This window comes from Belonocnema kinseyi, chromosome 8 (genome assembly GCF_010883055.1).
Source record: "Belonocnema kinseyi isolate 2016_QV_RU_SX_M_011 chromosome 8, B_treatae_v1, whole genome shotgun sequence".
Lineage (NCBI taxonomy): Eukaryota > Metazoa > Arthropoda > Insecta > Hymenoptera > Cynipidae > Belonocnema > Belonocnema kinseyi.
Genome location: NC_046664.1, coordinates 10,715,247 through 10,732,111, shown reverse-complemented (window position 1 = coordinate 10,732,111; position 16,865 = coordinate 10,715,247). Strand labels below are relative to the sequence as shown.

The 16,865-nt window shown below is 24.5% G+C and overlaps 1 protein-coding gene across 1 annotated transcript in view; it reads right to left on the bottom strand.

The window, feature by feature from the left end:
• LOC117177838 (lymphoid-specific helicase-like) overlaps nucleotides 1-16,865 on the bottom strand; it is a 40,582-nt gene that overhangs the window by 11,919 nt on the left and 11,798 nt on the right. The window contains exons 3-4 of the mRNA XM_033368823.1: nucleotides 12,006-12,589; nucleotides 5,781-6,445 (exon numbers count right to left, since the gene is read on the bottom strand). Coding sequence (XP_033224714.1) covers nucleotides 5,781-6,445; nucleotides 12,006-12,589 — 1,249 coding nt within the window. The remainder of the gene's footprint in view (nucleotides 1-5,780; nucleotides 6,446-12,005; nucleotides 12,590-16,865) is intronic.

Below are 16,865 nucleotides of genomic sequence, written 5' to 3'. Positions count from 1 at the left end.
TAGTTCAATTTTCGTATAAACAAGATAAATTTACAAGCGTATAGTTCAATTTTAAAATAAAAAATATACATTTTCGACCAAAAATGGAATAGTTAAAAAAGTGTATTAAACATTTTTTTTAATTAAACTAAGTTTCAACAAAATAGTTGAACTTTTAACTAAAAAATATCAATTTTCAACTAGAAATGGAATGATTAAATTTTCAGTTTCAAAAAATTATTTTTAACCAAATAAAAAAGAATTGTCAACGAAACAGTTAAATATTCCACAAGGAGCTGAATTTTTTAAACTAAAATAATGAATCTTCAAAAAATAAAGGAATTTTTAACTAAGGATCTCAACTAGCAACCAAGTAGTTGAATTTTTAATAAAAAATACGAACTCTCAACGAAAACTGTAAAGGTTTATATTTGAACCAAAAAAGACGAATTTTTAACAAATACATGAATTTTCCACCAAATAGTTCAATTTTTAACTAAAAAAATCAATGGTTAAAAACAAATCAAAAAAAAATTTCAAGAAAATAGTTAAATATGCCAACAAAGATATGAATTTTCAATAATTACATTAATTTTCAACCAAGTAGTTGAATTTTTCAATAAATTTAAAATTTAATAGTTGATATGCGAATCAGAAAGACGAATTTGTAACAAAATAATAAAATTTTCAACCAAAAGAGATTAAATTCTGAACCAAAAATATAAAAGAAGACTTTTCAGATAAAAATTATTAACTTTTAATCAAAAATGATTACTTTTTACGAAAAATAGGAACTTACGATAAAAAAAAGAGGAATTAAAAGAAAACAGTTTAATTTTTGATTTATGAATATGACACTTATGTTAAACACACTAATTAAATTTTCACAAAAATAGTTTCAACCAAAAAATGATCAATTTTCAACTAAAAATAGAATAATTACATTTTCGGTTTAAAAAAATTATTTTTCAACTAAATATAAAAGTAATTTTCAACAAAATAGTTAAATAATTCCATAGAGAGCTGATTTTTTTACTAAAATGAGGAATATTCAAAAATTAAATAAATGTTTAACAAAGGAGTTCAGCCTTTAACCAAGTAGTTGCAATTTCAATAAAAACAGATGAATTCTCAACGAAAAATTTAATAGTTTCTATTTGGACCAAAAAAAAAGACGGATTTTCAACAAAATACATTAATTTTTAACTTAAAAAGATAATCTATCCACCATAAATGGAAGTTATATTTTTACTTAAAAAAAAAATAATTTTCTACCAAAGAGATGAATTTTTAACCAATGAAGTAAAATAGTTGAATTATCAATAATAAAAAATAAATTCTCAACAAAACAGATTACTTTTCTACGAAAGATGAATTTTCAATCGAAAAAAACGAATTTTCAGCTAATTAATTGTCAGCCAACTAGTTGATTTTTTCGATAGTGAACCAAAAAGAGGAATTTTCAACAAAATAATTAGATTTTCAATCGAAAGAAATGAAATTCGAAATCAGAAATATTAAAATGGACTTTTCAAGTAAAAAGAATGAACTTTCAGCCGAAAAAAGATTAATTTTCTACGAAACATGAATTTGCAATCCAAAGGGATGAAATTACGAGAAAATATGTCTCTTTAACAATATAATTAAATTTTCACCAAAATAGTAGAATTTTAAATAACATAAGATATATTTTTGACCAAAAATAGAATAGTTCAATTCTTAGTTTAAAAAGTTAATTAAAACTTTTTTCAATAAGAACTTTCAACAACGTTGTTGAACTTTAAACCTAAAAGATCGGCTTTCAACTAAAAACTAAATGAATTAATTTTCTGTTAAAAAATTAATTTTTAACCAGATAAAAAAGAATTTTCAACAAAATAGTTCAATATTCCAAACAGAGCTGATTATTATTAACTACAAATTATGAGTCTTCAAAAAATAAAAGAATTTTGAACAAAAGAGTTTAACCAAGTAGTTGAATTATCAATAAAAAATATGAATTCAATTTTAAACAAAAATTAATTCTCAACAAAAAAAGATTACTTTTCTACGAAAGATAAATTTTAAATTCGAAAAGAGGTGTTTGCGATAAAAAAAGACAAATGTTTAACAAAAAAAGTTGAATTTTCAACCAAAAAAGATTACTTTTTAAAACAATAATTCAATTTTCAACCAAATAAAATACTTGACAGAACGAAATAAATTCTGAACCAAAAATCTGATACTAAACTAAACCAGTTGATTAGACTAGTTGAATAATCAATAAAAAAGAGATGAATTCTCAATGAATAAAAATGTTACAATTTATATTTGAACGAAAAAAGATGATTTTTCAACAAAATACATGAATTTACAACTAAATAGTTTAATCTTTAACCAAAAAAGATCAATTTTTAACCATAAATACAATAGTTACATTTTAAATTTAAAAAAATGAATTTTCAACCAAAGAAATGATTTTTTAACCAATAAGTGCGGTCATTAGGGGGGTCTCTACCTTTTCTGGTGACAAAAAAAGCGATTTTCTGCCATTTTTTTATATAGACCGGCTTTTTTATTTTGTTACCAATGTTTTAACATTCAATTACCACATATTTCAAGAAGCTATGATAATTTTTTCGTGATAAAAGAGTCATAAATAAGCGCGTTACAGCAAATCTACGAGCGAATAACAAAAAAAAAAGACGAAACTAGATGGAAAAATATTGATTTTTCACCGAAATTGCGGAATTTTGAAGTCAAAAATCAATTTTTCGCTAAAAAAAACGATAGTTCAATCCCACTTAGAGTTCTGAGCTTCTTTAACTTTTCGGTTGAAAATTCAACTCTTTTTTTTTAAAGTTTGTCTTTTTTATTTTAAAGTTTACCTGCTTTAACAGAAATTAAATCTTTTTTGATAAAAATGCAAATGTTTGGTTAGAAATTAAGCTATTATACTATTTTCTTGAAAACTTAACTATTTCGTAGAAAATTTATTTTTGTTTTCAAATTTATATTTTGGTGTTGAAAAATGAACTGAAATATTTTCTGGATGAAAGTTCCACTTGCAAAAAAAAATTTTTTTTTTTTTTTTATTACAAATTCATCTGTTTTAGTACAAAATTGATCTTTTTTTTTGATAAAAATCCAACTATTTGATAGATAATTTAACTATTTTGTTAAAAATTCATCCTTTTTGGTTGAGAATATTCGTCTTTTTGGATTGAAAATTCAATCTTTTTTGTAGAAACTCATTTTTTTGTTACAAAAATTCAATTTCTGATGTTATTGAGTTAACTGGAATCTTTTTTCGATGAAAACTCAATTTTTTCTGTAATAAAAATTCTTCTGCTTTCAGATAAATTTCATATTTTTTGATAAAAATGCAACAATTTGCTAGAGAATTCAACAATTTTGTTAAAAGGTCACCCTTTTTGGTTAAAAATTCGTCTTTTTGAATTGAAAATTCCATTTTTCTGGTAGAAAATTAATTCTTGGTAAAAAAATTCATAGTTTGATCGCAAAAACTTGACTAAAATCTTTTTCAACAGAAAATTCAACTATTTTTTTGAAAATTTATCTTTTTGATTTAAAACTTCATCTGCTGTAGAAGAAATTAAATTTTTTGTATGAAAATTTCGGTTAAAAATCTTTCTTCTTTGTTTGATAATTCAACTAATTTGTTATAAACATTTGGTTGAATCACTTTGTTAAAAAATCACTTTTTTGTTAAAGATTTAATATTTTTAATTGAAATGTTATCTCGTTGATTAAAAGTTTAATTATCTAGTTATAAATTAATCTTTTTTGATTGAAAATTCAACTACTCGATTCAAAGTTAAACTAAATTGTGAAATTTGTTTTGTTATTGAAGGCTTATGTCTGGTTGAAAATTTAATTGTTTAGTGGAAAATACTTTCTTTTTTTGTTTAGAATTAATTTTTTAACAAAAAACGGAACTTTTCCATTTTTAAGATTCATATTTTTTAGTTAAAAATTCTTGTTTTTTTGTAAAAATAATTTTTTAGTTTGAAAATTCCTGTTTTTGGGAAAAATGCATTTTTTCGTTAACTTTTCGGTTGAAAATTAAACTCTTTTCATTAAAGTTTGTCTTTTTTATTTTAAAGTTTACCTGCTTTAGCAGAAATTATTTTTTTTTTATAAAAATGCAACTGTTTGTTTAAAAATTAAGCTGTTATACTAATTTCTTGGAAATTTAACTATTTCGTAGAAAATTTACTTTTTGTCTAAAATTTATATTTCGTGTTGAAAAATGAACTGAAATATTTTCAAGATTACACTTATAAAAAAATTTTTTTTATTACAAATTCATCTGTTTTAGTATAAAATTGATCTTTTTTTTATAAAAATCCAACTATTTGGTAGATAATTTAACTATTTTGTTAAAAATTCATCCTATTCGGTTGAGAATATTCGTCTTTTTGGATTGAAAATTGAATTTTTTTGGTAGAAAATTATTTCTTGTTAAGAAATTGATAGTTTGATCGTGAAAACTCGACTAAAATCTTTTTCAACAGAAAATTGATCTTTTTGATGTAAACCTTCATCTGCTGTAGAAAAAAATTGATTTTTTGTATAAAAATGAAACTTTTTGGTTAAGACTCGTTCTTCTTTGCTTGATAATTCAACTAATTTGTTTAAAAGATTTTGTTGAATCGCTTTGTTAAGAAATCACTTTTTTTGTTAAAGATTTATATTTTAAGTTGAAAAGTTACCACGTTAGTTAAAAGTTTAATTATTTTGTTATAAATTAATCTTTTTTAATTGAAAATTCAACTACTTGGGTTAAAGTTAAACCACAAATGTGAAATTTGTTTATTAAAGGGTTATGTCTGGTTGAAAATTTAACTCTTTAATGGAAAATACTTTTTTTTTATTCATTTTTGAACATAAAATTGATCTTTTCCATTTTTTTAAGATTGTTATTTTTCAGTTCAAAATTCGCGTTTTTTTATTGTTATAGAAAACAATCTTTGACTTTGAAATTTCCTATTTTTTGTGCGTAAAGTGCATTAGTTTCATTAATTTAGATAAACTTATTTATTTTTTGAGTGAAAAATCTTTATTTGTTGGAAATTCGTTTTTTGGGTTTAAAATTATTTTCTTTTGTTGTATATATTTCATTCTTTTTATATTAAAATATAAACTATGACACTTTTTCGTTGACAGTTTGTCTTTTTAATTCAAATATTCAACTATAATGTTAAAAATTCAATTATTATCTTAAAAATTCAATTATTTTGTTGAAAATTCCAGTATTTTGTTAAAGAGTTATTTTTTAAAGTAGAAAAAACTTCTTTTTTTTGAATAAATGTATACATTTAAAATTATTAAATTTGTATATGAAACACTGTTTTATTCCACTCATAAAATATTTTATGGTAAAAATATCAAGATTAAAATGCTGGTATTTGAATATTAATGATTTGAAATGAAAAATGAGTCGAAGAATCAGAAAGTTTTGAAAAAATCACGCGTCTAAATTTTTCCGGGAGTGGGGTCTTCTTATTCTACTTCGTAGTATTTATTGAGTAATATTAGGCAATTGAATTTTGAGGTTTATTCAACCGTTGATATAAACTGAACAATAAAAATATTGTTAAAAATCATAAATTCCTAAATTCTCTTAAATTCTTTTAAATTCTCCTAAATTCGGTCATATTCTCGGTTATATAACTTTAACTTAAATTCTCAGGAATTTAAGATTAAATTCTCAGGAATTTAAGATTTTTCAAAACCCAAAAAGGCAGGGGGGGACCCCTCAAGCGAAAAAAAAAAGTGAAGTCTGAAATTGAACTTACATTTGTTTCCGAATTTCATTCGCACCAAATATTCGCAAGTACTTTCAGTAATTGTTGTGTACTCTTTCCACTTGTTCAGATTCTTATTGTCGTAGGTGGCATTGACTTTCCAATCCTTATCCTCGGAATCCTCATCGCCGCGCAGAGGAGATGGAGACGAGGTGGATGGAGAAGAAGGTGGAAAATCACATGCAGAATCGTTGAAGCCTCTCGAATTGTTCAGAACGCACCTTCTCTTCGGCCTCGATCCGTTCACATCTTCCAATATCAGCGATTCTTCCACCTTCGTAAACACTTGAATATCTCGATTTAAAACAGCTTTGTACAGATCGCGTTGTAATTCGGTGATTGGGGCGTATACAATGACTTCCTTCTTCGCTGGAATCTGCAAATTGACATCGTCTTTGACTCTTCTCAACATAAAAGGCTTCAGTATTTCCCGCAAGGAAGCCAAAACTCTTTTCTCCTCCTCCTGCTTCAGGAACTTCTTGGTGCCTTCCTCGTTCTGGAGCTCCTTCGCATCAAACCAGGATTCAAAAACTTCCAGGTCATTAAAGATTTCCGGCAGGAGGAAATTCAGGAGAGACCAGAGTTCTTGCAAATTGTTCTGAAGGGGAGTTCCCGTCAGAAGGAGACGATTCATCGACTTGCAGGATTTTAGTACTCTGTAATTTTTACAAACAGTCTAAAACGCTATATCGCATTTCCCAAAAAATAGTTGAATTTTTAGTCAAAATATATTTTCTACCAAACAGACGAATTTTCCACATCAAAGTTAAAAAGTCGAATTTTTAAAAGATAAAAAGGCGAACTTTTTAGAAGACAGTTGAATTTTCAAGAAGAATGTTAATTTTCAAACAAGAAAGATGAATTTTTAACCAAATGGTCGAATTTTCAAAAAAAAAAAAAAAAAGATTATACTTCAACAAAAAGTCGATTTTTTAGAAGAAAGTTGAATTGTCAACCCGAAAACTTTAATTTTCAACAAAAAAGGTCATTTTCAACGAAGTAAGATGACTCTTTTATCAAAAAAGGATAATTTTCTATTTAAAAAAAAACGAATATTTAACAAAAAAGTTGCGTTTTTGAATGAAAATGATTAAATTAACAAAATAGATGAATTTTCAAAAAAAATCATTAAACTTTCAAACGACAGAGTTGGATTCTGAAGGAAATATACAGTAGCAAACTTTGTAATTAAAAACTTTCAACCATAAATAGCTGCATTTGCAACAAAATAGTGAAATTTTCAAGGAAAAAAGAAGAATTTTCTAGAATACAGTTTACTTTTTAACCCGAAAAATGGAATTTTTCACAAATTAGTTGAATTTTCAATCAAAATATATTTTCTACCAAACAGACGAATTTTCCACATCAAAGTTAAAAAGTCGATTTTAAAAAAAATATTTGACTTTTAGAGCCGGAATAATGAATTGTGAATAAAAAATGTTAATTTGGAACAAAATAATTAAATTTCCAAGACAAAAAGGCGAACTTTTTAGAAGACAGTTGAATTTTCAAGAAGAATGTTAATTTTCAAACAAGAAAGATGAATTTTTAACCAAATGGTCGAATTTTCAAAAAAAAAATATTATACTTCAACAAAAAGTCGATTTTTTAAAAGAAAGTTGAATTGTCAACCCGAAAACTTTAATTTTCATCAAAAAAGGTCATTTTCAACGAAGTAAGATGACTCTTTTATCAAAAAAGGATAATTTTCTATTTAAAAAAAAACGAATATTTAACAAAAAAGTTGCGTTTTTGAATGAAAATTATTAAATTAACAAAATAGATGAATTTTCAAAAAAAAATCATTAAACTTTCAAACGACAGAGCTGGATTCTGAAGGAAATATACAGTAGCATATTTTGTAATTAAAAACTTTCAACCATAAATAGCTGCATTTGCAACAAAATAGTGAAATTTTCAAGGAAAAAAGACGAATTTTCTAGAATACAGTTTACTTTTTAACCCGAAAAATGGAATTTTCAACAAATTAGTTCATTTTTATTCAAAAATATGAATTTTTAATCGAAAAAAAATTTAATCCAAAAGGAATAATTTTCTATATAAAAAAACGAATGTTTAAGAAAACAGTTTCATTTTATTACCGAATATTATGACAAAGTCGAATATCAATAAAAGACATGGATTTGTAAACAAATAGTTGAATTTTCGACTAAACAACATGAATTTTCAACCAAAAATGGAATATTTTTTAAGAGAGTGGTTCAACTTTTAACCAAGTATTAAAACTTTCTATAAAAAAGATCAATATTTAATCAACTAATTACATTTTCAAATAAATAGATGAATTTTCCAACAATAAGATTAATTTTCAACCAAAAAAGATTCATTTTCAATAAAATGCAGGAATTTCCAACGCAATGAATTAGATTAATTTTTTAGCAAAAAGGATTTTGCATCCGAAAATATAAATCATCAACAAAAAGTTAATTTTTTTACTAAATTTTAACGAAATAGTTGAATTTTTTTTATTTTAAGCAAGTAGTTGAATTTTCTAAAAAAATGATGAATTTTAAACAGAAAAAAAATTTCGTACAAAGTAGATGAGTTTTCAACCAAAATAGACTTTTCCGTCAAGAAGGGCAAAAACTCAATTCATTTATTGACTTTTCATACTAAAAAGACGAATTTTCTTCAAGACAGTTCAATTTTTAACCAGAAAATATAAACGTTTGAATAGTTGAATGAAATAGAAAATTTTTAAAAAACATTGAATGAAAACCTAAAAAGAGAAATTTTGAACCAAGAAGATTAACGTTTAACCAAAGACGTAATTTCAAAACAATACACGATTTGTTCACATAACAGTCGCATTTATTTACCAAAAAAGATTACATTTTTACCAAAAGAAATGAATTTTTAAACCTTAAAGATGAATTTTTTTTACAAAACAATCCATTTTCAAGAATTAAAGATCAATTTAAAAAACAAAATTCAAACAGTTGAATTTATAACCAAATACTTTAGTTACTAATACACAAAGATGTATTTTAAACCTAATGGTCGAATTTTCAAAGAAAAAAGATTTAACTTAAACTAAAAGCAGTTGCATTTTCAAAACAGAAAAGTTTAATTTTCAACTAAAAAAGATCATTTTTAACCAAAGAATTAAATTTACTACCAAAAAGTTTAATTTTTCACTAATAAGATTAATTTTCAAGCCAAAAAGATGCATTTTTTAAAAAACATTTAAATTTTGAATCCCGAAATACCAATAATTCGACTAAAACTGAAGAAAAAAAAAAATAAATGGAAAAACCAATCAAATGAATTTTCAATCAAGCACAACAACATTCTAGCAAAAAATAGAAAATTTTTACAAAAAAAAAATTTTAGAACTAAAAAAATGAACTTTCTACAAAACAGTTGACTTTACAAAAAAGTTGATTTTTAAAAAAAATACATCAATTTTGAACTAAATTGTTAAGCTTTCAAGCTGAAAAAAGCGATTTTTCCACAAAACAATAAAAATTGTAACACGAAAAAATAAAATATTGAATGACCCCCCCCCCCCCCCCCCCCCCCCCCCCAAGAAAATATTAGAATTTTCCACATAACAGTTGCATTTTTTACCAAGAAGATAATAATTTTACTAAAAGAAATGATTGTTCAAACCCTAATGATCAATTTTCTACCAAAAAAAATTGATTTTTCAAGTAGAAAATATGAATTTTCAAAACGATTCGATTAAAAATTAATTTTTTTGTTGTAAAATCGTATTTTCTGGTTGAAAATTCGATTCTTTTGTAGAAAATTCGTCTTTTTGGTTTCAAAATTCCTATTTTTTTTGTGAAAATTTCATTTTTTGGGTAGAAGGTTAATCTTCTTGCTTGAAAATTCATCTTTCGGTTTTTTCCTTTCATAGATTCTTCTCCCATTTTTGTTAAATTACTTTTGTGGGAATTCAACTATTTTGTCGAAAATTAAAGAATTTATTTGAAAATTGAACTACTTAGTAAAAAATGAACTTCTTGTTGAAGATTTACATTTTCGAATAGAAAATTATACTGTTTTGTAGAAAATTCGTCTTTTGGTTTGAAAATTCCACAATTCGTTAAATTTTTAAATAAATATTTCAACCAAGAATTTTCAACCAAAATCAACTTTCCGCCAAAAAATATGAAATTGTGATAAAAAAAGAAGAAGTTTCAAAAACCAAAAAGACGAATTTCCTACAACACAATTGATATAAAATTTAATTTTTAATTGAATAATTTAATTTTCTACAACAAAGACGAATTTTCATTAAATTGCTGAATTTCCAAGTAAACCCCAGAATGATACATTTACTGGCATAGAAGATGAATTAAGAAAGTTTTCAATCCGAAAATCTCAATAATTCGACCAAAACTGAAGAAAAAAAACAATAAATGAAAAAACCAATAAGATGAATTTTCCAACAATAATATCAACTTTCTACCAGAAAATATCGAAATAAAAAAAAGAATTTTCAAACAAAAAAATGAATTTTTTACAAAACAGTTGACTTTTTAACAAAAAAGTTGATTTCTCAAGAAAAAATATATGCATCCATTTTGAAATCCACAAAATTCCACAAGATTTTTAGCAAAAAAAAAAAATTTACAAAAAGAAATGAATTTTCAAATCCTGAAGATTAATTTTCTACGAAAAAATTGATTTTTCAAGTAGAAAATATGAATTTTTAAAACTATTCGATTCAAAATTCATTTTGTTGTAAAATCATATTTTCTGGTTGAAAATTTGATTGTCTCGGAGAAAATTCGCCTTTTTGGGTTGAAAATTCTTTTTTTTTTGTGAAAATTTCATTATTTTTGGTAGAAAGTTAATCTTCTCGGTTAAAAATTCATCTTTCGTTTTTTTCTCACATTTTTGTTGAATTATTTTAGTGGGAATTCAACTATCTCGTTGAAAATCAAAGTATTTATTTAAGAATTTACTTATTTGCTGATGATTTATATTTTCGAATTGAAAATTATAACGTTTTGTAGAAAATTCTTCTTTTTCTGTGAAAAATCCACAATTCGATAGGAATGGTTTATAAAAATATAAATCCTCAACAGAAAAATTTAATTTTTCATCAAATAGTTCAATGTTCATAGAAATATTTCAATTTATAACGAAATAACTCAATTTTCCACTACAATAATTCAACAAAAATTGAACAATAAATGAGAAAATCAAAAGAGATGAATTTCCAATCCAGATGAACTTTCTGCAAAAAATTTAATTTTTACAACAAAAAAGGAAGAATTTTGAAACCAAAAAAGACGAATTTTCCACTAAATTGCTAAATTTCAAATTAAAAAGAATAAACGTTCAACAGAAAATAGATGGATTTCTATTAAATTCTATTAAACATATTCTTTTAACCAAATAATTAGATTTAAAAAAAAATGAATTTTCAAACAAAAGTTCAAATTTACTTTTAAAAAATTTCTTCAAGAAAAAACAATTGCAATTTATACCAAACAGTTAAATTTTCAAGGCAAAAAGACGAATTTTTTTGAAGAGATATGAATTTACAACTAAATAGTTCAACATTTTTCCCATAAAATAAATTTCTAACAAAGTAAATCAACTTTGAAATTTTCAGTTAAGTAACTAAATTTTTAACCAAACTGATGAATTTTACAAATAAAATAATGAATATTTAACTGAAATACTTACATTTTCAACGAAAAAGATGAATTCTCAAAGAAGAAGATTAATTTTCTACAAAAAACCATTCAAATATATTTTTTTTCTTTGTAAAATCTTCAACAAAAATTAAATTTTTTATCAAATAGTTCAATATTCATAGAAATATTTCAATTTTCAACAAAATAGCTAAAGTTTCTACTAAAATAATTCAACAAAAATTGAAGAAGAAAAAAAACAATAAATGAAAAAATCAAAAGAGATGAATTTCCAATCAAGATCAACTTTCTGCAAAAAAAAAAATGAAATTTTTACCATAAAAAGAAGTTGTAAAAACCAAAAAGACGAATTTTTTACAAAACTATTGAAGTTTCAACTATCATATATGACTACCACATCAAAATTAATTTTCAATCAAATAGTTTAATTTTCTACCAAAAAGACGAATTTTCCACTAAATTGCTGAATTTACAAGTAAAAAAAAAAAAAAGAACGTTCAACAAAAAATAGTAGGATTTTCTGAACAGATTACAGTTGAACAAAAAAATTTCTTTATAAAATATGTGAAAGCAAACTTACTGAACAAGCTGGCACTGATGATTTTTAATCCTGTGCCCTTCGTCTATCACGATGTATCGCCAGTTTTGAGTGCGCAAAAATTTCTTCTCCATCACGGGCATTTCATAAGTGGTGAGAACAATCGGTTGCGTTCTACAACTGCCAACTGTAGTCTTATGTTTAATAGTCCTGTAGACGGCTCGTCTGTCGTCGGCGGTGCCATGAAACAAAACTACCGGTAAATCAGGAGCGAATCTTTCGAATTCCAGCAACCAATTCGGAATTGTGGACAAGGGCGCTATAATGAGGAAAGGGCCAGCCTGATTTTTCTCGATGAGATGGCTCATTAAAGCGATTACTTGGACCGTTTTTCCCAGACCCATTTCGTCGGCTAAAATACCATTTAAGCCATTTTCATAAAGGACTTTTAACCACTGGAGACCTTCTTGTTGGTACTCGTGCAGAATTCCATGGAAATACTTTGGATGCACAAATGGTTGATTTTCCTCCTCAGGCGGGACATTCTCATCGTCTGAACTATCTATAAGTGCTGCCTCGATTTCTTCATCGCTCAAGTTTGCTTTTTTCTGCAGCTTTTTCTTCAACTGGAAAAAGTATGACCGATCCGGATTTAATTGAGTTTTTTGAAGCTCAAAATTGTCGGATTTTTTTGAAAAACGGTTGACTTTGAAATTCAAAAAGATGCATTTTTTAACAAAAAGGTTAATTTTCAATCAAGAAAACTGAATTTTCAGCACAAAATTAATTTGCAATTAAACGGCTGAATTTACAACGAAATAGTCCAATTTTCAATAAAAAAAGACTCAACTTCAACGAAATAAAGTTTCATTTTTAACCAAATAGTTGAGTATTCAAGCAAAAAAAAAAACATTTTTTACAACAAGAGAGTTTAATTATTAACCAAAAAATTTACCAAAAAATACAGGTATTTTCAACTTAATAAATTTTTAACCCGAAAATATGAATTATTAACAAAAAAAGTTAATTTTCTTCCAAATAGTTCGATTTGTTACCAAAATAGTTTATTGAAATTTGAAAAATAACTAAAAAATTGAATGAAAAACAAAAAAGAGGAATTTTCAACGCGAAATTCTGTTTTTTTTTCGAGAAAAAAGTTGATCTTTTTATTTTATACCAAATTGTTCAATTTTTAAACAAAAGGCAAATTTTCAAAAAAAAACATGAATTTTTAACGAGATTTAAATCTTAAAAATGCATTTTTAACGAAGCGATTCCACTTTCAACTAAACAATTCAATTTTCAAACAAAAAAGGTAAATTTCAAACAAAAAATTAAATTTTTAACAAAATAGTTGAAGCTTATACGAAAATTATCAATCTTCAACAGACAAAATTAATTTTTCAACCAAAAAATATTTTTCAGTCAAGACAATAAAAAATTCAATTAATTTATTGAATTTTCGAAAGAAAACGACAAGTTTTCTACAAATCAGTTAAATTTATAACCCGAAAATATGAACGGCTGAATAGTTAAATGAAATTTTAAAAAATAACAATATAAAACATTCAATGAAACCTAAATATGTATAAGCTATCCACCAAAGAAAGACAAAAATTCAATTTATTTACTGATTTTTCAAACAAAAAAGACGGATTTTATTCAAAATAGTTCAATTTTTAACCAGAAAATATAAACGATTAAATAGTTGACTGGTATTAAAAATAAAGTAAACATTGAATGAAAACTTAAAAAAGAGAAATTTTGAACCAGGAACATGAACGTTTTACGACGTTTTTTGACCAAAAAAGATTACATTTTTACCAAAAGATATGAATTTTCAAACCTTAAAGATGAATTTTCTACAAAACAATTGCATTTTTAACCCAAAAATATGATTATTCAACAAAAAGAGTTATTTTTTTAAACAAAAACGATCAATTTTCTAGAAAAAAATTTAATTTTGAAGCAAATACTACTTTAAGTTTATACGAAAATTATTAATCTTCAACAGACAAAATTAATTTTTCAACCAAAAAATATTTTTCAGTCAAGAGAATAAAAAATTCAATTAACTTATTGAATTTTCAAGAGAAAACAATGAATTTTTTACGAATAGGTTAAATTTTTAATCCGAAAATATGAAGGGTTGAATAGCTGAATGAAATTTAAAAAATAATAAAATATTCAATGAAGCTTAAATAAATTTTGGCTATCCACCAAAAATGGAAGTTAAATTTTCACTTAAAATAGAATTGTTAACGAGTTGAATTGAACTAAAAAAAAACGCAAATTTTTAAGGAGATAGTTCTTAAATCTAAAAAAAAAAAGAAATTTTAACAAAGCAGTTCAACTTTTTAAAAAACAGCATAATATTCAACAAAAAAGATCAATTTTGACCAAATAATTAAATTTTTCACCAAAAAGATGATTTTTCCACCAATAAGATTAATTTTCTAGCAAAAAGAACGAAATTTTCAACTAAATTGTGGAATTTTCAAGCCAAAAGGACAAATTTTCTACAAAAAAAAAAACAAACAATTTTCAGTCTGAAAATATAAGTCTTCAACAAAAAGCTAATTTTTTACCAAACATTAAAATTTTCAAATAAATTCTTCAATTTTCAACGGAGTAGTTGAATTTTCCCCTAAAATAATTTGACGTAAATTGAAAAAAAAAAAAAACAATAAATGAAAAAACAAAAAAGATGACTAACAAAATAGTTGAATTTCAAATCAAGTAGTTGAATTTTCAAACCAAAAAGATGATTTTTTTAGAAGCCATTTGAATTTTCAACAAAAGTTCTATCCAAAAATATGGTCAACAGAACAGTTGCATTTTGCCCGAAAATGATGAATTTAACAAAATAATTAAATATTCAACAAAATATAATTTAATTGCCAGTTTAAAAAGTGATTTTCATTTTTTTTTAAATAAAGAATTTTCAAATCAGTTAAATGTAACCAAAAAGAAGATTTTTTTAACAAAATGGTTAAAACCTCGAACGAAATACATAAAAATAAATTTAATTCAAAATTAAACTTTCATCAAAATAAACTTAATAAATTGAATGAATTAGAAATTAAAATTAAACATACATTTAAAATAAATTCAAATACACAAGGTAAATTTGAATAAGATGTTAAGATATTCTCTTAACCAAATAATTAGATTTAAAAAAAAGTGCATTTTCAAGCGAAAGGTCCAATTTTTGTTTAAAAAACTTCAAGCAAAAAAAGTTGCAGTTTAAACTAAACAGTTAAATTTTCAAGGCAAAAAGGTACCTAAACCAATAAATTACTAAGAACTACATCAACTAACTTAAAAAACTTAACAAAGTGATACAACTTTCAACAAAATAGTTGAATTTTTAACCATTAAAATGAAGTTTTAACCAATTATTTAAACTTTCAGCCAAGTAATTGCATTTTTAACGAACAAGTATTAGGTCTTAATTAAAAATTCATTTAACTCAGAACAAGATTAATTTTCTACAAAAAATGAGGATTTTTCAATCAAATTCACGAATTCTCAACAAAACAGTTTAATTTTCTACTAAAAAAGACCAGTTTTAACCCAAATAGTTGAATTTTCAACCTAAATGAAATGATTAAATTTTCTGTCCAAGAAAAAAAATTTCAACCATAACAAAAAAGAATTTTCAACAAAATAGTTTAAGATTTAAACAATATAATGAATTTTTAACAAAATAGAAAAACGTTTAAACAATCAAATAAATTTTTTTTCAAATAAATTTTTTGTTTCAAAATACTTAAATCTTTAACCAATAAAATTAAATTGATTTCCAACCAACCATAAAAAAAAAAATTTTTAACAAACAAGATTAACTTTCAATCAAGTAATTTTATTTCCAACCTAAAAGATACGTTTTCAACTAAAATGATAAACATTTAACTGGAATGCTTGAATTTGTAACCGAAGAGGAGAATTTTTAAACAAGATGATTAACTTGGAAAGAAAAAGATAATTTTCTAAAAAAGATTAATCAATTGTTACCAAAAGATGTGGATTTTCAACGAGATACTTGATTTTTCAATTAAAAAAGACAAATTTTCTACAAAAAATGGAATTTCAAATTTTCAAACGAAGGAATCAATTTTCAATCACACAAAAATTAAATTTCTACAAAAACGCCATGTTTTTCATAAAGTACATAAATTTTTAAACAATTAGCTTAATTTCTAAATAAAAAAATATCATTTTTCAACCAAATATTTGAAATTTCATCAAAAAAAATATGAATTTTCAGACAAAAATAGAATGGTTAGATTTTCTGTTAAGAATCTAATTTTTTACAACAAAACAAACGTATTTTCATTAAAATAGTTAAATGTTCTACAGGACCGGACAAATTTTTAGTAAAAAAAATTGATTTTCAACAAAGTAGTTACATTTTCAACCAGAAATGAATTTTCAATTGAAATTATGAATTATCCATCGTTCCTTGTTCTTCAGAGATTAACTATATGTAGTACGGTCCTCCGACACCAGATGACGCCACTTTTCAGAGTATGTTACGAGCGACGAAATCTCGCTCGTTCATGTACAAAGAGAGCAGCACCTATAATTGCGGGAGAATTTGAATTCAAACAGGTGCGATATATTTACCTGAAATATTCTCGTTTAATCATTGAACTGATATTTGAGCGATCTTGGACTAAAATTATCGATTATTTAGGACGTAGAATTTTAAGGGATAAATAAAGTCTCGAATGATAAAGAGATTGATAGCTCTGGTAAAAGTCGCTCGAACAAACATTATTTGAAATCATTCTAAAAAAACTTTTGAGATAAACGAGTGTTGAGAGAAATGAGTTCTTATGATTTGAGATATGGGAAGTTTACATTTTAGAAGGATGTTATGAATTTAGTTGCGACGCA